Genomic DNA, 23,071 nt, shown 5'->3' on the forward strand with positions numbered 1-23,071 from the left:
TAGGTGACTTTGGGTAGTCACTTCACTAGCCCTTACCACTCTTCTGCCTTGGAACCAATACACAATATTGATCCCAATATGGAAGGTAAGGATTAAAAAAAAAACAAAACCAAAAAACAAAACTAAGTGATCTCCAGCAATTAGGTAGCACTGTGGGTAGTGTAGGACATGGGTTCAGATTTGTTCTCATGACACTTCCTACATGTGTGTGACCCTGAGCAACTTGCTTAAACTCAATTGAATTAGTCCTTGCCACTTTTCTGTCTTTAAAGTTGTGTAGGCCAATCTTAAAATTCAGTTTACTCTGATTTTACTTAGACGAAATGCTCAAAGTTGGATTTCTATTATCCTACACTATTTTTAAATAGAAAAACCAAAATCAGTGATAATACAATTTTCTTTATTAAAAATAATTTACAACATTGGTAACATTTATATGCACAATTGTCATCAACTGAACTTTGCCTCCAGATATATTTCTATACAATACTTAACATTGTTGAACTTAAAACTGTTACACTGTTTTGTTGGCTTTAAACAGTAGACATTGATTTGCAGTTATTCAAATGTGATTACTATACATATGGTTTTATAGCCATATACTAGAAGTCAAATGGATAGAAACAGCAACACTACCACAATTTGGGGAATAAACATTTCAAAAGCCCAAATAATATCTGTCTTATTTTGTTCACCCAAATCAAACGAAGCGAGGAAGGCCCAGGGTGTCCATTTTGTTCCCTATGCCATCCTCAAAGATAAATATGTAAAATGGCAAAAGAAAAAAGTTGTCCTTTGAGATCTCACCTTGTCCATATGGTGGCCAAATAATTCTCTCCACCCTACTAAAGCCACATGCAAACGATGCTGTCAACACTTGTACTGTCAAGGCGGGAAAACCTTTTAGGTAGCTTAGAAAGCCACTGGGCTTTCTGTCCTTTATTTTCATAGGAATGTGTGTCCTGTGAGTACCTGCTCCTCCCGACCCCCTTCGTACAACAGATTGAGGCCAGGTGGCTCTAGGGACCACACTCCTGCTTCCAAAGCGCAGGGAACTCAGCAGCTCGATCCCTTCCTTTCAGAAGTTGGTCAGTCACAGAATAAACAACTACAAATATCAGGGGGACAGGGTAGGTGCTCATGGCTGAATAAGAGGGAGCTTTCTCACCGATTTCATATAAAAAAGCAGCAGACCTGTAGGTCACAAGATGGGCCATTCCACTTAAGCATAATTTACTATGAAAGTTAAAAATAAACAAAACCCACCAGTCAGGTGACAATGGACTTTTACAACTAGACTTGCATTCACAAATCCTGAGGTGCTCCTTTGACATATCCATTGGCCTTCCTTTCCTTAAACGCTGCTTTATTTCTTCTAGTTTAATGTCTAAGAGGTGTCTTCTATGTAAGAAATGGTGACAACCAAAGGGACATGACAAGCTCAGCATTGAATGCCAGGACCTCCTCATGTAACAAACAGTTGGCCAACAGCAGTTCTTACTGAGAAATACAATCTGGCCACTTCCCAGGAAGACCAAAACTGCTACTTGCAATATACAAATACAAGATCAAGACAACAGGGATTAGACAACGAATTAAGGCTCTCTAACCATGACGACTGCTACTGAAAGAACTAGACATCAAATGTCTGCAAATACTTTATTCCTAGTGGAGAATTCAAAACGGCCTCATGTACTGGCCTGAAAGTTAATTTGTTCATAGCTCTACCTGGAGGTTGTGGTATGGCCCCAAGTTTATAAAGGCTTTTTTTTTAAATGGTTTACAATTTTTGAAGTCATCTCCTTTTGAAAATCACCATGGTTATTTTAACATTTAGAGTGTAACAATTCCAACTATAATAACATGTTTCCATGTAAATTAAAAATACACCAACAAGGATATACAAGAACATGATAAAGTATGGCGAAAACAATATCAATCAAAGGTGATTGGAAACAAATATTAGACAAGAATCTGTTTTGAGTGCACATAGGGGATGGATAGGGAAAGGGAAGGGTGGGGAAAAGAAGTCATTTAGCTTCAACTTAGTACAATTTATCACCCAAATATTTATTTATGACTTAACTGTAAACTCTCATACTGGTAATTCTGTGCAATAGTTACTCAGTGGTCCCTGTCCACTGGTTTAAATAGTTGGAAGGGTTTTATTATCTTTACATATGAAATATTGATTTAAAACTGTAAAAATGATATTTCAAAGTGAATGACATTATCTTTTCTTCCACCCAGTTTTACATCTTTAAATGAAATTCCTTAAATTTGAAATAATTTATAAAAGCTTCAGAAATAATCATCTAACCCTTTGGAAAAGATAAAAGTGGTCCACTTTCTTTGGGTTATGTCAAGGAATTCATTCTGATTAGCAAGAATATATGCTTGCAAGGCAAGAATGCTCAGAATAGGTTACACATCACTATCCTCAAACAGGGTGATAACACAATTAATACAAAAATTAACCCAAAGAAAAAAAGAGGAAGATTCAAAGCAACAGGAAATGATTTTAAATAATTCAAAAGATAACCAAATATTAAAATAAAGCCTGCTTAGACTGCTCAGCCATCTTATAATTTAGACTGAACATTTGCTACAATTTTAGTTCATCTCCAAAAGTGTGGAGAAGATAATTTTGACATTTGTCTGGTCAAATAAATAGTTCCTTTCTCAGATCTTCAACAATAATACAAAGGTGAGTTTTTGGTAAATGATGTGTTCTTAGAAGTAAAAGTCTCACATGAAGGTGGGTAACTTCTGTTCCACCTGTGCCGATATCTATCATGCCGGGCAGTTTGATCAGCAAATTACTAAAAAATCTATAGGTACCACATTGGACTATTATGGAATAGGCTAGTCTCACCTTCCTTCTGAGTACTCATAGATAAAAGCAGGTCCCAACTGGGAAAGGCCTATTTTCACCTACTCACACCCGTTTTTCGAGTTCATGTCCCTTGGAAGAAGGCTGAGGATAGCCCTGGCCTGTATTTCCAAACTAATGCAAATGCCTATCTAAGCATGCCAACTTTGCTTACCTCAATTCTAAGGCTATGGAATAAAAGCTGAAAGTCCATTTAGAACCCAGATTCTCAGCTTCCAGAATCCGACAATCCAATTTGGCTTCTTGTACTTCAATCTGTTACCCTTAAACCAACAAACAGTAGTACACAGTTTTAAAGGTGCAAAACTAAAGAAAGACAACTGCAGGAAGGTTGCTCTTACATAATAATCTTCACCACAATTTAAGTTCAAATTCTGCCTTGTTTATTTACAAAATGGTTTGATAAAATATCCCCCCACCCCCCCATACTTACAGCTCTCTTCCACAACACACTTAGGCTGATTTTAGCAATGTTAATAGCACCATTCATATAGTATTTAAAATCAAGAAGGATCTCATTGTGGTCACTACGATGATTCACAATCTTTTACACCCATGGATGAGATAATTGAGCGTACTGCGACTGTTTGGAGCTCCACGGTATGAATTCCTGGGTCCGTCACACAAGGCATTTGCAGTTACCAATTAGGGAAGGTCTCCGTGTTCAGTAGATACTAGGAGAATTTCCGGGCCACATAGTTTAATAATCCGCCATGTTTGTATAATGTTATTTCCACATCATTTTCAAATGAAGCAATCACGCTGAATACTTTTCCAGTGCTTGTCTTTAAAAGCAAACAAACAAAACCCGGTACCTCATGAGATCAACTTGTCATCCTTCTACATAAAGTATTCTCTGACCCTTCTCCACCCTGCCCCAATTTCCAAGAAGTGACCTTCCCCCATGAAGCTCATTGCAAGTTTGCTTTACGAGAAATTTATGTATCATTAGTCATCTTGGCATCATTTCATTGTTCGAATGAAATTCATGAGGACAGGGACCAGAACTCATTAAAGCTGTAAGTTCCTTCAATATCTAGCATAAGGCTCTGTAAATAGTGGCTACTGCTAGCCTTTGCGATGGATCACTGTGAAGCTTTCTCCCTTCTCCTGTCTGCCACAATCCTGTTGCCTCATATGGGCCATGACCCTTCTTACGAGGTGGGAACAACACTAGGAGAGCCAAGCCTTGCAAGCTTCGCAGCACTGCTTCGGGCTTCTCTTACTTGGTCATGCTTTCTATAGGTGAGCTGTCAGACCCAAGACACCAGTGATACACACTCAGGGGTAAGTGTGGCTATCTGTAAAATAAACAGGAGCCTCCCACTCACTGCTTCTCTTTGGAAAGTGCACAAACACACACTTGAAAACTTTATGGATACCTTTACGTTTAAGGTGACTCCTGGTGACAGGTCTTCAGGGAATGACAAAGAAAACTGCTCTCTGCCAGAGAGGCCCAAGGAACTGGCACTTTCTCCTGGAAGAAACTGCAGTGGAGCGATGCCGATTCCAATCAAATGGTCTTTGTGAATCTTTTCATAACTTTCAGCTATAACAGCTTTCACGCCCTATAATAAAGAATGTTTATTTCCTCCAAACTCTTAAGAAGAGAGAAATGGCCTACAGCCTGTAGACCGAGAAGAGGATCCTCTAGTCTGCAACTTCTCTAAAGCTTTATATCAGAACCTTCTACATTTTGACCCGGAGTGGTACAATGTGTCCTCTCCCATGTTTAGGGAGACAAAGATAAATTTCTTTCCAGTGTACTCTAGAGGCTCTAAACCAGCTTCCCAATATACAAAAATATTCTTTTCAGGGAAAGAAGAGACTGGTACTCTATGGCCCTTGCAGGAAACGGGCCAAGACTAGCACTAGATGAAATTGCAATGGTGCCTAAATCTATTTCTGACTCCCTCTCATTACTCCCTGGGATAGTTTGCATTTAAAAAGTAGATCTAAAGACTGAAAAACCACTAGAATGAAAAGGGATGGAGTAACAATGGCCAAATGATGACAGGTGGCAAGACTGATCTACCCAAAGAGTTGGATGTTTATTGGGCAACATTTAAAAAAATATTTTGAGGAATGTTCTCCCCAGATGTCCTCAATTAATGGACATTGCTGTTCTGCCTATATGGGAATAGAACCATGCCTCTCTCCAGTTACAAGATGAATAAAGATTTCTGAATGTAGAGAAACCCTCCATTATAGAAAAGGGAGCTATGGAGGAGGGAACAATTACTCCTATCTATCTATATCTCTTCTCCCCTAAAAATAACAACAAACTTTGCCACCCTAACTTTCTTAGCACACAAAGATAAAAATACTTGTCTATTCCTGGTCAACATCTGTAAAAGAACATCAAAATTTAATCATAATCTTCTAAAAAGGTAAAAATAGAAAAGTCATACTAAACAATTAAGCATAAACATCAGATAAAATATTGAGATATTTTAAATTTAAGATGATGAAGATAGATTTAAAGTAATTCACATTCCCACCTCTCAACTCTGAAAAACTGTATACAAGTATAAAATACCATCAAATATGGTCCTTTGGCAGCCCAGTCTCTTGAATTTCCAGAGCCGTATTTCTTTCCTGCTAAAATAATCAATGGAATACCTTCTTTCTGGTATAATTCAGCAGCCTCAAATACATCCAGCTATAGATTAAAAAGACACAAAAACAGACTGTTAAGTCAAGTCTACAGAACTCCAGTAAGTCATAATCAGCATGATCTGAGTCTATCCTTACCGTCTGTCCTGATGGAAAATGAAGTGTTTTGGGGGCAGGTTTTCCAATAAACTTATTTAGAAGCTTGATATTTGCAAAAGTGCCCCTTGTCATCACAGCATCATTGCCTCTTCGGGCTCCATAAGAATTGAATTCACGAGGTGTAAGGCTAGAAAACAAGACACAAGCTCCAGATTCCAAACTGGATGGCAAAAACAAAAATAACAACAAAAAAAGATATAGTCCACTTTCCCCCCATTCCCCCATCCTCAAGTTGAAGTAAGGGAGAAATAATGATTTGATTTCTGGGATGTTTATAGTCAACATTTAAGTCAATTTTGTTTTGTATCTTTTCATAGTAAGAAATCACTTGGTCTCCCTGGGCCTCAGTTTCTTGATCAATAAAATGAGGCTGAACTATGGTTTCTGAGGTCCCTTGTAGCAGTAGACCTATATAAATTTCTAAACTCTTATGGTTAAATTTATCCATTAGACAGTGAAAAGGATAGACACAAAAATTATAACAAAAAGCTAAGAAAACTGTTTTATTCCTATAGCTTTGAATTGAGACAAAAGAGGATAATGAATTTTCTTTCCTCAAAATAATTTCATATTTATGATTGGAGATCTTGGGCACAATTAGGGAAAAGTGACATTGTTCTAATTCTAGTTCTCATTGTCATACTATTAGGAATTTCCACATCTGAATCTGAAGTTTTTTTAGGGAAGAATCCTAGATCTAAGTGTCTAATCTAAAAAATAATCACTTATATGTGTGTTTAAAAACTGTTTTCTGTTTTAGTAACAACCCTAAGACAGAAGAGTGGCAAAGGCTAGGCATTTAGGGTCAAGCAACTTGCCCAGGCTCACACAGTTAGGAAGTGTCTGAGGCCAGTTGAACCCAGTCCTGGTGCTCTATCCACTGTACTACCTAGATAACCTGTGGTTTTCTTTAAAAATTGTTTTTAATAAAAACTAAAACTGGGGATTTAAGAAGTCTTTTTTTCTGTGGAAGGTGACAATAAAGTAGTTTTGCTCCAGAATAACTATTTACTTTTCATAAGGCATTTTCAATAAAATATTCTTTCAATCAATGGGTTACTACACCAAATAAATTTAAATTTAGTAAATCCTTCCTAAGTTAACCAGAAGACAGTTCCACAGAGTTCTATGCATAGCTTTCTCTCTGACACAAATGTACCCATTATTGTTAGTCACTTAAAAGTGAAATAAAATCTATCTACCCCAGATTATAATGTCATGAATTAGTATATAATTCCATCATTTCTCATGAAAGGAGTGTAATGGGATCTAAATGATCATCTTTATTCTGGCAGGGCACACTAACCTAATCTCTTAAATGAACATGACTTAGAAAGAAAAAAGGATAAATGCTATTTTCCCCCTGAACAGCTGTCTATTGAGACAAGGGTTTGATTTAAGTGAAGTCCATATTCAATGAAATAAACAAGCAAAGTTATGCCTACTGGTCCAGCTCCCATTTGAACCATGCATGCCCACAATGAGGTATAGATCACTAAGAGGAAATAGCATACACGGGGATGGCTTTGGTAGGAAGAGCCTCAGAGATGGTAGAAAAAGAATCCATTTAGATGTAGGCCTGTAAGATACACACCCTCTATTTGTCAGATACTTGGCAGCAGCGCTACTCCTGGCGATGCTTCCAGCAGGGGATATATGGTCTGTTGTGACACAGTCTCCCAAATAGAGCAAGACATGGGCATTTTCAATAGGTTGCAGGGGAACTGGCTGTTTGGCCTAGAAAATAAGCAATGAAGAGGTTTAAGTCATTGATCATTTATAGATATCCTACTAAGATCAAAACTGTATCACCCTACCAGAGAAATGGCACTGTTTTTTTAAGTTTTTAAGTGAATACTTACAAGCTTATCAAAAAAAGATGGACATCTGATATAAGTAGATTTTGAATCCCATGGGAACAAAACAGAATCTGGGGCATCTAAGGAATTCCACCGCTTATTTCCCTTCTGTAAAGAAAAACCACAATAGGCAAACAGATGAAAGTCTGTTCCTTGTGCAGTCCCAAAGGCAGTGCCTACGAAACCTGGAATACTGTGGGCAGATCCCATTGCTACAGTAGAAGCCAAATAGAATGGAGTTGGAAAAGGATACAAAGAAGGGTTTCTATTTTCCAGAATGTCTGGAAGGTTTAACTAAAGATCTCTGTCTGCTACTGAGGTTAAAAGGGGACAAACATGACATCTACAATTCTTGAAGGGCAAAATCAGGCTAAATAGATGCTTACCAGATTCCAAGACATAAAAACAAAGGGCCACCTCCAAAGGTTGAAGGTGAGTTTCATGACAAAAGAAAGGAAATAATACTTCTATATACCATTCGGAGGCATCATTAAAAATAACAACAACAAAACTTTCCTAATTCTGAGAGGTTAAAAAGGACAAAAATATTAAACAAGTAAAGAAAAATATAAGTGGATTTTGGAAAAAATCATGAATGACAAACTCATAACAAATAATATTAAGAGATTAGCCACAACTAAATAACTCCAAGATAGAAAATAGTCTTTGACTTATTTAAATTGTAAAACATTTCCAAATTAACATCTACTTCCAATTTAACTCACTGATGCATTGTGGTATTTTTGAATGTTCAGTTTGCTTTTGTTGAAATAAAAGATAGTCTACAAACTTTCCCTATTGCTGGTAACTCTGGTTACCTACTTTTACACCAAGTACAGTCCAAATGAAGCTTCTTCTCTATAGCCAGACTGCTTCTCTCCTCTTTGCTCTATGCTCATTACCTATAGCCCCTGAGTATTGTTCTTTTTTCTTTCCATGAAAGTATAAAATATCAGAAAAGGTCCTAACACTAGGGCCCAGCTTTATGGCTCTCTCATCTACCTACATGTACCATGAAACTCTCTTGAGCCCATCTGTCCTAGATGGTGATTGTTCTCCTTAACTAAAAGAGATGAGATTCCTTTTTTAAAGTATTGAATTCCTTTAAAAGAAGTCATGTCACATGTGCCACTGATGTACTTGTTTCAAACTGTTCTTTTCTCAATAAAACGCCTTGTTGTATTCCAAAGAAGGGTGCAGTTACGTTCTACTGCAAGCATCCCTACCTCCATTTTTTCCTTTAATTCTTTAAACATAGAGAATATCACATGCTCTTCCTCGACTTTATGGAGCTCCTCTCGATTAGGCCAAATGTCTTGTAGGTAGATGTTTCTGCCTTGAGGATCAGTACCTATTTTTAAAAGTTTTAAAACAGTGCTCAATGGAAGCAAAGAAGGCCAAAATGCTTATTGCTTTTCAAGACATTAATTATTATTCAAATAAATCTACAAGTTGTTTCAGGTTAAGGAACAGAATGTATGTATTAAGGTATCCATGTTAGCTGACATAAAAAATAGAAAGAAAATAAAAGTACAAGTCATCTTTTACCCTAATAAGAATTATTACATTTCAGAAAATAAATACTACTTTCAGAAAGATTGTATATATTAAGATATCAAGTTACCTAAAGGCTCAGTCTGGAAATCTATGTTCACTGTTCCTGCAATGGCATAAGCTACTACTAGAGGTGGGGAGGCAAGGTAGTTGGCACGGACACAGTCACAGAGACGACCTTCAAAATTCTTGTTGCCAGATAGAACCCCACACGCAACTAAGTCACCCTAAAAAAAGGGGAAAAAAACACTTCATGTCAAGAGTAAAAAACCTGAATATAAGAGCAAGGGGGAACAAGATAACCAAACAGGTTCAATGACTAATTAGTAGAGAATTACTGATCAATTGTAATGAACCCCAAATCCTGGCATTTCAGATGTGGAAGAAACCTAAACAATCATCTAATCCATCCCTTCATTTGACAGCTGAAGGAACCAAGAAGGAGAAGGGACTTGCCCTAGGTCTTCAGCAAATCAAACTTGAAGCTGACCTAGATCTCTTGACTCCCAGCCCATGTTTTCTCAACCCCCCACAAAGGACAAGGAGAATCCTAGACTTTAAAAAGTAATCCTTATTTCATAGACCCAATGCTTCTCCTACAGAACAAGGAGCAGTGAGGAGGCTGTGAGGAAGACAAGACCAAGGAATGTGGATGACATGATCTCATCACTGTTTTCAAGTTATCTGAAAGGCCATTAGGCAAAAAGAATAATTAAAATAATTTTGCTTGTCCTCAGAGGGCAGAAATGAGAATATGAGGGAGGGTTACAGAGCAGGTTAAAGCTCGATATAAGGAAAAACTCTGATTATATATAGGCTACTCAAAGTGGAATGGGCCATGTCAGGACATGACATAAATTATTTCTCAGTTAGAGATCTTTGAGCAAAGGCTGGATGACCACTCACTCACTCACTGAGGAGGAATTGTTGGGGAGGAATTCAGGTATTGTCTGAACAAGATAAACTAGACAGGACTTTGAACTGACTGATTCTGCAATAATGGCTCAAATGGCTGATTTGGAAGGGGGCCCCATTAGTGGAAAGCAGTCTCCAAACACAGATGGGGTGACCACTTGTGAGGTAAGTTAGAGGGAAATTCTGCACAGTTACAGACTGAACCAAAGCATCTACCCTACTAACTTGAAAACTCAACTACCTCTCCAGGATAGCATAATTTTACTCCTAGGAAAAATGTTTATCCTCAATGTCTCCTCTTCCTCTTTTGTTTCTATGGGACATAAGGAGTCACTGTGCTCTAAAGCATATTGAAAAATTAAAGAATGTAAGCTTAATTACTGATTTAGTAACCGGAAAGTAGTTAAGACAACCTTGGGAGCATCTCTCAAATATATATTTGCTCAGCTACAGATGTTACCTCTTTTATTGCATTCAGAACAGCTTCTGGTAAGGGAGCTGTATTTCCAACACAGGTTGAACATCCATAACCCACTACTTCAAATCTGAAAGAAAAAGGGATTGTTGAACATATACCAGGAAAGAAAAGATGCACATTTTTTTCCTTCTGAACTTTTATTAAACAATTAAGACAAGTCACTCAACCTGCCACACATTAGACACAGGTTTCATTAGTATTTTCACTTTTGTTCTCTAATCAAGTACAGTCTAATCTTAATTAAGTGTCAAGACATAAGAATGGCACTTGAGAGCCACCAAAGCCCATGGAATTCACTCTAAGTGCTAAAAAAAAGGAGATCCTTTCCTTGACAAGGTCAACCCTCCACTTGTACCTTCATTCCCATTCACCACTGGCTCTTTGGGCACATTATCCCACCTCACCACCCTGTCACCATCTTCATTTTCTTCTTAACTTCTGGCTCACTATCTGCTAACAACAAACCTATCCAAGTTATTTCAGGCCTTAAAAAGGCTTCCTTTGATTCTACTATGCCCTTAGTTATCATCAATTCACTCTAAAGATCTTGGATCTCACTGCTTCTATTTCTCACTATAATTTCATGGTAGTCTCCCTCCCATGAGCATGCAGTGGAATAGATTGTCTCCTGTACCTATAATAGCCCTTCATCCCTCATTTCTACCTGCCAATCTCCAATGTCAGCCTCTAAAAGTTCTTTCCTCCAGGTGTTCTTATTTTCCTGGTCATTCCTTTGTCTCTACTAAACCATGTTTATGTTGTCTCATTTTTGTCTTTCATCCTTAAACTAGTTCATCATTTAGCTACTGGTACACATCCAAATCTGAGCCCATCCAAATCCAGCAGCCCATTTCTGAGGATACAAAATGTGTCTCCCACCATAACCCTGAAAGTCAGAGATGGTGCTAATAAGTGGCTGGGTTGGGATGCGCATTCCCCTCCCAATTTCATACCCTTATGGCCATCTGTCTTACTAACCACTCTAGTAATTGTCACTTACCCAAGTTTACTAAGGTATGGTAACACTCCACTTGAACTGAGGTAATGTGTAACCATCCCACTGCCAGGAGATAAGCTTGTTCTGATGTAAGGTTTAACCCGGAGGCCAGCTTCAACAGCTTTTTTTGCCAACAGACCTAGACAAAGTCAACATATTTCATGAACACCAGTTTTCAAATAACAATAAGCCTCAGAACAAAGAAAATCTTATTTCAAAATAATATCAAAGCCCTGTTCTCTACTCTAGATTCACTGGGTGTAATAATCTATGGTACCGAAAAGGGGTGACAATTCTTCCTCTTGAAAGAGAAGACCTGACAATATCTTTGCCTCATTATGAATTCTAGAAGGCTACCCTTGGAAAGAAGCACAAGCTCCAACAGGTCCTTCACTAAGCTGGAAAGGCCTTGGACAAACTATTTGCCTATCAAAAAAGACCAGTTTTACTGAGCTCAGAAAATCTCACTAGCGAGTTGGCTTTGAAGTAATTTATTTTAAGATGACAGCAACTTGTTGTAAACTATCTATCAAGTCACAGCAGGCCTGTGAACTGGACTGGTAGAGGAAGTTATCCACACCACTGAAATCACGAAGCCTTGAAATACTCCAGACTGGCTGGTCTAACTGGTCAACCATTTTGGTGGATTCATGCCTTCTGAACCACAAATTATTTTAGGATACAAAGACATTAAACAAAAACTTTCACCCAAACAATGATAACTCAAGTTTAACCCTCAATTACATACTAACTTGGTCACTAACTGTTTTACTTTTGTTTAAACTTCTCAGACACAGACACCATTTCTGATGCTTCCTTTGAACACCTTTACAGCACCATGTACACAGCATTAGGGATGGCATTAACAAACTAAGACTCATGGACTGATTACCAGAATTCAATTTCAGACTTGCACATGAAGAAGTACTAAAAGACCAAGACTAACAGAGTCCCCCTATTTCTTTAAAAAAAAAAAAAATAGGGCAGAAAGTAACCAGAACTTTGTTTCTGCATAATTAAAGACTGTAACCAAAATTGTTCCCAAATATCCTGGAATTGATCAGAAACTAAAAGAAGGCATCTCAGATGTGACTATGTCCTGGGGGTGATCCTTTTGTATGTCTCCCAAGAGGTAATGAGTGAGATGGCCAAAGAGGAGTTGGGGAAGGAGATGGCTTTGGGCTGTGAACCAAGGCTTACCTGCAGCAAGCATGACAGAAGGATTACAGTTATTGGTACAACTGATCACCGCAGCAATGACAACAGAACCATGAGACAGTTTATACTCAATTCCTTCATACTGAATAGGCACGATATCATTTTGTTTTTCTGTGGCAATTTGAAAGCCTTTAAATCCAACCTGCACAAAAATCATACAAATCTTGTTAGCTTCACTTCTTGTCTACAACATAGTAGTTTTCTCCCCACCCCCTCCATGTAATCAACAATGACTATGCAGGATGGGAAGGAGGCATCTTTCTACAACCAAGTCAATTTTCCAACCATCCTTGTTAAGGTTACTTAGCAATCAAATGTTTCCCATTTCATTGGAATGAGGGGCATAGAAGATGCTTGTAACTCTCCCATCACGGGAATCTCAGAACAGTAATCAAGGCCTAAAAAATGAGACTTTGGAATAGGGCTAGAAAAGTCAATAGAAAAGGAGTTGCCAATCTGGCCCCATTGAGCCCCCCCCACCCCCAATTCAGCCTGGAGGCAGTTAATCCAAAGAAATGGCTTGACTGGGCTACTGCAGAAAGAGGAAAGCAGTATTTGGTTACTTATATTCCTATTAGAGAAGACACTGGTGTGCTGATTTTCTATCTTTTTGCAATGTTTAGAATTATAATCAACAGAAAAGTTTTAACCAGAAAAGATTACCTTTTCATTTAGGCAAGCTTGGAAATCACTTTTCATATCACTCACAGCCACTCGATCCTGGGGCCTCTTTGGACCACTGACAGATGGAATTATAGAGTTCAGATTAATCTGTATTATCTAGGGGAGGAAAAAGAATTAGTATTCATAGTCACAATTTCCAGTGTAGAGAACCACATTTCTCAACCCATCTATATGATCATTTTTTTTTAAACCCAAAAGCCCAATTTTAATTAATTTGGCCTTGAACACTGTGCTAAAACCAGGGTAGAATCTTATGCAGCCATGTCTCGAGTCAGTACTCCACAACACAGATGTCCCTCTGCTGCCATATCCCAATAGGAACTGCCAGTTTCTATACAAATAAATTCTTGCATTTAATATGAAAGGTTCTTTATATCATCCAACTTTGTTGAATTTTCCTTTGGGAAAAAGATAAAAAACTAAGGTGGGAATGGATTTAATTTAGCAAACTCACCAACGGTATTCCTTGGGGCCTTCTACATTGGGCTCCTTTCCTACCTCAGGAACACATACCAGAAGGGACCTCAGAGGGAATGAGTCAGGTCATCTAGACCAATTTTCCATACTACATAGATCTCTTCTTTATGTGGAGATGAAAATTTCACTATTTCATGGAGTCGCTTAAGTCTACTGTTGGTCATCACTCATTATTAAAAAGCCTTTTTTTTTTTTTAACACAAGAATTGTTTCATTGTAATAGGATTTATCACAGAAATTTTGGAACCAGGTTGGAAGGATTACTTGTGCTTCTGCCTTCAGGAGCTTCAGAGCCTCTAAACATTCACATGGCAGCTTTTTGCCTACTTCAATCCTAGTACCATGCCCAATCAAAGGCTTCTCTTTCTAAGACTAAACAACCTTTGAGACCTGAGTTCTTTACCTTTCGTAGCCTGGCTATGAGACTTGATGCACAGTCAACATTCTTCCTAAAATAGGGCACCCAGAACCAAACTCAACATAGTAAGCACAATTCTCATAGCCAGCAGGCCCTCAAGTTCTATCAGACTGAACTGAATCTAGTCTTGGGCCTGCTCTCCCTGACAGAAGAAGGAACTGAAGCAGAAAGAAGTCAAGTGATTTGTTCACGAACAGAGCTAGTTTAGTGGTGCCACTAGGGTCTCCTGGCTCAAGCCATGCATTCTTTCATTCAAAGTCAAGTGCTTTATAAGGGAAAAGCACCGTGTTAGATCTTTAGGAAGATGCATGGATAAAGGGGCCAGGAAAGGCTGGGGAGCCCTCTCTAAACTGGTATGGCTTTTCCCAAGTTAATTCAATTTAATGTAAGTTTACACAAGAGCACAATTTTCAATATAAACATTTCCCACAATGCTCCACTGGCTGACCTCAGTAGTTGCTACTGAGAGTCTTCCCTCCCTCCCCACAAATGAACTTCCAAGAATTTCAAGACACTCTGGATGACAGGCCTGTGTCCAAGGGCATAAGCCCTTCTGAAACCCTGAGTCCTCTCCACACTATTAGGAAGGAGGGGAGCTCTTGAGTAACACTGATGGAGGGTACTAGGACTCTCATACAATCCTAGAAAATTAATTTGGGTGAACTTAGAATTCGTTTCCTTAAAAGTAAGTAACACTTAGCACTTAAATTAACAATTTAATTGAAATTTCAAAAAGTGTATTTTATTAGATTTTAAAATACTGGTGATTTCTATATAATTCTGGGTGCTTCTCTAAATTTTCCTATAAGTATCTCCCAGCACTTCTACATTGGGTTGCAGGCAAATTGTTGTACACCCACATCTATCAATTGGATTCCTTGGGATCTCTTTTCAAGTTATTTAATTAAAGGGAAAATGACATCTTAATGGTCACTGGGTTTTTCTCATCTATATCACAAACAAGAATTAACTTTTCTCCTAAAAACATCCTAATTTTTAAGACATAAAAGCTGATAAGAAGTTCTTTTTACTATTTAACATTTATTTTGGAAAGGCAAATCTATGTTTTGAAAGTAAGTCATTTACTTATACTAAATGCTAGAAAATTATGAAATTGGGCTAAAGTACTAAAAGAAAGCACTATAATCAGTCTTTATTTCTATTGCAAAAAAATCATTACTTTATCCTACTCTACTGTGCTACCAATGACAAAGGCGAAAGGTCACATTCCTTAAGTGGTCTAGGTTCCAGGTACTGGGGACATCAAAGGTAAGCCTATATATACCTGGGAATACTCGGGCTCTGTTGAAGAACTCTGGTCACTTCTAAACAACTTCACAGCTTTAAGGTATGCTTCCATTAACGTAAGTTTCTCTTTGTCAAAACCTGACAAGAGGGGAAAAAAGTTTTATTAAGGAATAATTATTTTAAGCAGAAAAGAGGTGATAGGGAGGAAGATTACCTTTTACTAAAATAAAACCTCAACAGTGAATTTTCTACAACCTGGTTCTTGATAAAATCCTGAAATGGGATACAAATTTTGTCCTCAAAAATTTTCACACATAGTTATTAGAAACATGTCACTTTTCTTTTCATTCTCCTGCCAGGCTAGAAATACTGATGTATAATTGAAAATGTTACCCTAAAAAAGAACTACATTTCCCAGGAGCCCACTGACTTCCTGTCATTACATACTTCCTGTAGATAGGATATTAGGCAGTAAAGTGGAGAATCCCAGCCTCTTTGGCTTCCTATTAGTGACCATGGTAGTGGTAAGGGGGGATTTTGAACAGGCTAATTAGCCGTGGACACGTGGTTTTTATTTTGTATCCTTTTTATACTGATCACTGAACTAGAACAATATTCCATTTGTGAAAGTCAATTGACCTCTGATGGATTTGTAATGGTTCCCTTTTCCCTGGAGTCTCTGATCTCATGAGAATCACTTTCCATTGATAACTTTGGCTTTTATGAGATCCAATTCAATTACCACATATTTTTAATTGTCTACCAGGTGCTGGGCCCTGTGCAAAGGGCAGGGGTCCAGAGACAAGACCACACAGTGCTTGCCCTTCAGAAGCAGATTGGTACACAAATAAACACAGTGGAGTGAGAGGAAAATAGAAGAGATTATTATACCAAGGCTCAAAGAATACTGGAAGAGACTGAGTGAGTTTATATGGAGACAATACCTAGGTGGAGTCTTGAAAGAAGAGAAGGAATGTGAAAAATAGAGATGAGATTCTTATTTTAGATGTGGGAATTTGGGCTACAAGAAAATAGAAAGATGAGGCAACATGTCAAAATCCAGCTCAGCTGGAAGACAGAATTGAGGAAGAGAAGCAATATGAATAAGGCTTGAATGAGATTATTTGGGAACTGAAAGACCAAGATGAGGAGGGTATCCTTCGTCTTGGGGCAACAAGGAAACAGTGATGGTTCTTGAATTGGAGAGTGATGAGTTCAGATTTATACCATAGGAAGATAATTTTGGCTGCTATAGAGAAGATGGATGGGAAACAGGGAGTTCTATTAAGGGAAAGAGGTAAAACAAGCATTTAAGCAGCAACTACTGTGTGCCAAGCAATTCTTGGTGTTCTTTATGTTTATGCCATTTTTAATTTTCATAACCTTACAATGTAAGTGCTATTATTACTCCCAATTTATAGTAGAGAAAATGGGGGCAAATAAAGGCTAAGTGACTTGCCCAGGATTGCATTTAGTAATCATCTAAGGTTAGATTTGAACTTGGGGTTTAAGTTGTAAATGGAAAAAAACAGTTCAAGATGTCCATTGGCAGCTGGAGATGCAAGGCTGGAGGCCAGGAGAGAGTTGGACTAGACAATTAGATCTAAGAATCCTAGAATGGCTTCTTACAAGAAGTATCACAATAATTAGAACTGAAAAAACCAAATGACTTGCAGCACTTTGGGCTGCGCTGAGGCTAGAGAATAGGCTTTTCCAACCTTATTTCCTACTATTTTCCTTTGAGTTCTAGCCAAATTGGAGCTTCACTCTTGCCCTGCTTCTTCTCATAATCCTCTACAATTGAGGCTGTTGTCCACACCTGAAATGTCCTTCCCCTCATCTCTGCTTGTTGAAATCCTCTGCCTTCAGGGATGTCACTACTTCCACAAAGCTTTCCCTGATCATCCTAGTGGAAAGTGATATTTTCCCTTTCAAATGTGTCTAGGGAACCATCTGGGTTGAATCTGACTTCTCTGTGTATCTCATATCGATCTTGCTGGACTGTAACATTCTCAAGGGCAGGGACTCTCACTTCTCATTACATTATTCACGGCACAGTGGTGTGGTGACAGCAGGCACTTAATTAATGTGTCCAACAATAGGAGGAGGCAGGGTATAGAGAAAAGAGTTCTGGATTTTTAGGCCAAAGCCCCTGAGTATGAATCTTGAATAAAGTGTGACTGTCAGTAATCTTCCTTGTTCACTGTAATATGAAGTGGGTCAAACCCTGCTCTCTTGAAGGCCTTTCCTCCTTTAAAATTTATTATTTATTTATGAGGCCACTTGATGAAGTCAGCTTCCTTTCAGAAAGTCAACTTTAGAATAACACTTCAGGATCACAGCTAAGGCACGAAGTATCACTATTGGTTTCTCTTCAGACCCTCTTACCTGTATGCTCTAAGTGCTTTAAAGTCACATTATCAACAGGGAAAAAGCTCAGAATAGCACCATATTCAGGACACATGTTTGCAATTGTGGTTCGATCAGTCACAGAGAGTTGAGGAACTCCACTTCCAAAGAATTCGACAAATTTTCCAGCCACTCCTACTTGTCTGAGGTGCTGCATAGAGGAATCCATAGAGAACACAAGAGTTATAGCCATTCTTCACTGTTCAGAGTGGCAAGAAACAAGGTTGTAACAAAGAGCATACCAGTCATCACAGGTTATGAGGCCATTTAGCACAAAAATGTCAACAAAACAAGTAGCTATTCAAATCCTAAAGGCTTAATTATTTCATGCATTATAGAAATAAATTCTGCACAAGGAAAGCATGAAAGCTTTTAGTCTAGGCCCTAAATTTAACAGGAAATTTTGACTGCCTCCTGGAAAACTATTCCTCAGTATGTCCCCCCCCCCCCCCCCCCCCCGGGCCCCCCAACCAGTGACTGTCTCAAAGTGGCAGAGGGAAAAGCGCCTGTTAAACTGGCCCTGCCCTAAAATACATATGACTATCAAAGGCAAAGAAAGGAGTTAGTCATGATTTCTTGCATTTTATAGGCATTAAGGTTTTCTGAAATAATTCCTAACATTATCAGAAGGTAGGCAGTCTGAGCTGCCCCATTCTCATCTCACAGATCAGGAAAACCCAAGGCTCATAGAAGCTAAGCCTGGAGCCACTAATAAAGAATCAGAATCAGGATTGGAAACACAGGAAGCTTGCATTAGGAATAGCACTGAAGATCATATCATCTAGTCTTGTCTTCTCTTCTTACAGAAGAGGGAACATGTGGTCAAAAGAGTAAGACAAAAATACTGAGACTGGCATATTTTTTCATTTGCTTCTAAAGGGCTCAGATGAACTTCTTGAAAAACAAAAGTTAACGAATACTGAAAGAACATTGATTAAAAAGCACTTGGGAAGAAACAACAAAATATATAAACCAACCAGTAGACCACATCACCAAAACTGAGTTAAAACATACTATACCATATAGACCACTCAGGCCTAAAATCAGGAAGGCCTAAATTCAAATTCTGCCTCAGATACTTCCTAGCTACATGACCCTGGGCAAGTCACTTCACCCTGTTTGCCTTGGTTTTTTCACCTACAAAATGAGCTAGAGAAGGAAATGGCAAACCGTTCCAATGTCTTTGCTAATTAATCCTAAATGGGGTCATAAAGAACCGGACACAACTGAAACACAAAAAAATCTCAAATGGCCCTAAAAAGCAACAGTTAGGGGGACTGGGGCAGGTAACTTGGATTTTCTCTAAACCCTAATGGATTCCTTTTTCTACTACTATAAGTCTCAATTTAGCCTCTATTATCTTCTGTGACCTTGTGCTTTATTACATTTCTCTAGCTTGTCAACCAATCTCTTAATTAGGGCACAAGGCAATACTGACTTGTTAAAATCAGCTTGTTCTGTTCTCCCAGGGGCAGCTATCAAAGAACAAATGCTGGGGCCTTTTAAGATGTGCTCAAATAACAAAGTAAAGCTGGTTACCAGAGAACCTACTATCTCTGCATTTTTAAGATCACAAATCTCAAAAGGTTTGTTAAAAAGGTGATGAAAACACTCTGAACACTTAAGCAGAATAAGACTACCATCACCTGCTCATTTATTAACCTTGAAATTATCCTGAGAGGGTCAAATGACAAATGTAAAACCTTGTGCATGCACACAAAAATACCAAGAAGGTCTTAATGGGTGGGGGTGGGGGTGGGAGAAATAGAGCGGTGGGGGCAGGGCACACTTCTAAGAAAGGCAGACAGATAGAGTGTAAACCTGGAGGCTCCCTCTTCCCTGCTCCCTTGGAGAATCTTAGACCAGTCTCAAGAGCTTTCTTGTATGTAAAGAGAGGTCTGGATGAAACAAGCTCCAAAGCCTCTAAGCCTATGAAATGGCAAAGAGAAGAGCTTTCTCTCACCAAACTCCGGCAACACCTAGTAAACTCAGATCCCTGTGTCAAAGCAGGTTGGTGCCTGCTTTGTACCCTGGTATAGGGAGATGTCTGGGGCCTAAGAGGTCAAGTGACCATCAGGGTCCCACAGTCAGCACGTGATAAGGGAGACTCTGAGACAAATTCTACCCACTAATCCAGCTGCTTCTTGGTCATACAAAAGGGCAAATTATTTAATTAGGAATTAGAGATTTAATTAAGCTGTTACTCTATTAAAATATTTATAGCTAATGAAGTGTTATGGTAAACTAATAATTTATTCATTGCCCTGAACCAACCAATCCTGCTGTTTCCAGTTTAATGACCTTTGACATAGGGCATGTACTCCCTCTACTGAGGGATGATCTGACTTAGCACATTGTCTTCCAGAGTTGCATTGATTGAAAAATTCACCCCTTTTGTGATCATTCCAGTAACAAAGCTCTCTTTTCGAGGCTGTTCCTCAGCCTCTCATCAGGCCTGCCCAGGTCAGCCGGTCACGTCAGCTTACATTCTCCTGGCTCAGCCTTTGAGAATAGTTACTTCTATGCCAGGATGAAGTAGAGCAGGGCTTTGGCGAGGCAGGTGATAAAATTCTCATAAAAATAAGGTCAGCTAGGGTTTCTATTGAAATAATATTTTAACTTACCTTTGTAATACCAAGAACCACATCTATGGATGTAGCCAAAGAACTTGATGATCCAATCAATTCACACCCAACCACCTCAGGCAAAGTAAGAGAGACTGGAAGACCAAGCATAACTGCTTCTGTCTCGATGCCGCCAACTCCTAATTAATAGATTAAGACATGTTTATCAGCATGGTGTATTAGAAAATAATGACATATGCGTTTTCTTTATGTCATCTCACATAAACTGTCTTACAGAGGCACCGGACAAGGCCAATGGCCAGTTAAATTCCTGAAGCTATCTTCACCTAAAAGTTAATCTGCTAAAACAATTACAATTTGATATGGAGCTGCCACAAGGTTCTTCCTCTCACCTTACTAATGAGGGGACTGAAGAGTGGAGTGATTTACATGAAACTCACTAATAGCAAGTTGGAGGAAGAGCTGCTAGGTCCTTCCTGACTTCTGACTCTTCTAGCACGGATTATATGATTATTTAATCACCTTTAAGTTTTGCAAGTTTACCTGCCAAAACAGTTACCCATTTCTCTCTAACCTAGACATTTCATCTTATTGATTCCTAGAACAAGGTAACAGAGAAGGCAGCCAGGAGTCATGCCAAAAATCAAAGAGATCACCCAAGCTAAAATTCTTGCTCCCTCCAGGATTCTCTAGAACTCATACTCAATTCACACTTCCCGAGTTAGTTTTCCAAGGCTCAACTAAGAGAAAAATCAAGATAGTCTGCATGGTTACTTAACAGGTCTTTGTAGGATAAAGACAAGAACATCAATCTTCAATAACATTCAATATCAGTGATGGGTCATCTGTGACATATGAAATTTGGGCTACATATCTTGACTCATTAGTGACTGCAAAGATTAAAGCTTTAAAAAGCACCTCTGCAAAGAACTAAAATGCCAAATTTTATGACTGCAACTTTCAGATTTGCATGCACGAAACCCTTCTGATTAACAGGTGGCTATAAAAGAATAGACACAGTTATTATGCTCCTTCAAGATGATGAACATTCTCTGTAAAAAATTGGCCACTTGGAGACTGAGAATCAATTTTCACTTACTAAGAAAAAACTAAGCAAGAAATAACAGTAACTTTTAGGTTAGCTGCAACAAATAGGCCATGTCATTTACTTACCCCATCCTAGGATGCCCAAGCCATTCACCATGGTTATATGAGAGTCTGTTCCAACCACACTGTCTGGAAAGAAGAGGTCCTTTTCTTCAAAAACCACTCTTGACAAATACTCCAAGTTGACTTGATGGGCCATTCCAGTTCCAGGGGGAATCAGAGTCACATTCTTAAAAACTTTTGAAGTCCACTATAAGGTTTACAAGTAAAAAGATGGAAATGTTAGTTCATGCTTGAAGCAATTTTTGATTACTTCACAATCATGCATAAATTGGTATTTAAAATATTGGAATTAATGTCCAATTTAAAGTCTCTACAAAACATGAAAATATGGAAATGTTAACATTACAAAATAAAAACTTTAATGAAAAATTTACTTCAAATAAATCACCAAGAAAAGTAAAATGCTCAATATGTTCCTGATGATTGAAATCTTTCATAATTTTACAAGACGCCATACAAGTATTTTAATTCTTTCAATGATTTACATACCTTGAAAAATTGTAGTCTTTCTCGATTTCTGCCAAATTCTACCTCTTGGTTTTTTAACACTGTTTCAGGCCTAAAGGGCAAAACAGCTAATATTAAACTTACTTATTGTTACATAAAAGAGTACCATGTTACATTATGGTTGAACACACCACATGCTCACTCATATACTCTCTCTCAATTTTATTTTCCAACCATGAAGATATATTCCTCTTAAGCCAGAGGACAGGGGTTTTCTTGTCTTATAACATTAAATGAGATGGCAAATGTTAAACCTAATTATTGTTATTTGTTCCTGTTTCTGCTATACCCTCAAACATAATCAACACTAGGAGAAATTTTGGGAAATCCACCTTCATTTGTTTTATGGTTTAGATGAAAACTACGATAAAAGCAATGTGGGAAGTTCTGGTGGGTCTTGCTTTAGAAGGAAAGCAATCAAGTAAATTATTAAACCCGTATTATATGTCACTATTGTCAGACCCTAGGAATACAAATATAATCAGGACACAATAATTCCTGTCCTGAAGGAGCTTAGGTGGAAATAGATGTTTGGAAGTAAGTTCAGCAACCTGTAGTTAAATGTCCAACCACTTGACCAGCAGTGAAGAAATGAACTCATCCAAAATATTAAGTTTCTTTTTAAAACCCTTATCTTCTGCCTTAGAATCGATACTAGGTATCAATTCCAAGGCAGAAGAGTAAAGGCAACTGGGATTAAGTGACTTGGTCCAGGTTACACAGCTAGGAAATGTCTGAGGGCAAAAAAGTTTCTTTTGTTTCTCTTCTATCAACCTTTATGACATAAAAATTTACAAGTACACACCACAGACTGTCATTTTACAATAACAATAATAATAATCAACATATTAAAACCAAACCTTGTCAAACCATCACAAAACCTA

The 23,071-nt window shown here is 38.2% G+C and overlaps 1 protein-coding gene across 1 annotated transcript in view; it reads right to left on the bottom strand.

The window, feature by feature from the left end:
• Positions 1 to 383: 383 nt before the first annotated feature.
• IREB2 (iron responsive element binding protein 2) overlaps positions 384 to 23,071 on the bottom strand; it is a 34,861-nt gene continuing 12,173 nt past the window's right edge. Inside the window, exons 6-22 of the mRNA XM_007478008.3 lie at positions 22,170 to 22,239; positions 21,684 to 21,867; positions 20,550 to 20,689; positions 17,905 to 18,076; positions 15,554 to 15,654; positions 13,353 to 13,469; positions 12,672 to 12,831; positions 11,475 to 11,610; positions 10,457 to 10,541; positions 9,152 to 9,308; positions 8,754 to 8,878; positions 7,531 to 7,635; positions 7,263 to 7,405; positions 5,648 to 5,795; positions 5,433 to 5,555; positions 4,276 to 4,461; positions 384 to 3,678 (exon numbers count right to left, since the gene is read on the bottom strand). Coding sequence (XP_007478070.1) covers positions 3,568 to 3,678; positions 4,276 to 4,461; positions 5,433 to 5,555; positions 5,648 to 5,795; positions 7,263 to 7,405; positions 7,531 to 7,635; positions 8,754 to 8,878; positions 9,152 to 9,308; positions 10,457 to 10,541; positions 11,475 to 11,610; positions 12,672 to 12,831; positions 13,353 to 13,469; positions 15,554 to 15,654; positions 17,905 to 18,076; positions 20,550 to 20,689; positions 21,684 to 21,867; positions 22,170 to 22,239 — 2,263 coding nt within the window. The 3' untranslated portion in view covers positions 384 to 3,567. The remainder of the gene's footprint in view (positions 3,679 to 4,275; positions 4,462 to 5,432; positions 5,556 to 5,647; positions 5,796 to 7,262; positions 7,406 to 7,530; positions 7,636 to 8,753; positions 8,879 to 9,151; positions 9,309 to 10,456; positions 10,542 to 11,474; positions 11,611 to 12,671; positions 12,832 to 13,352; positions 13,470 to 15,553; positions 15,655 to 17,904; positions 18,077 to 20,549; positions 20,690 to 21,683; positions 21,868 to 22,169; positions 22,240 to 23,071) is intronic.

Source organism: Monodelphis domestica, chromosome 1 (genome assembly GCF_027887165.1).
Source record: "Monodelphis domestica isolate mMonDom1 chromosome 1, mMonDom1.pri, whole genome shotgun sequence".
Classification (NCBI taxonomy): domain Eukaryota; kingdom Metazoa; phylum Chordata; class Mammalia; order Didelphimorphia; family Didelphidae; genus Monodelphis; species Monodelphis domestica.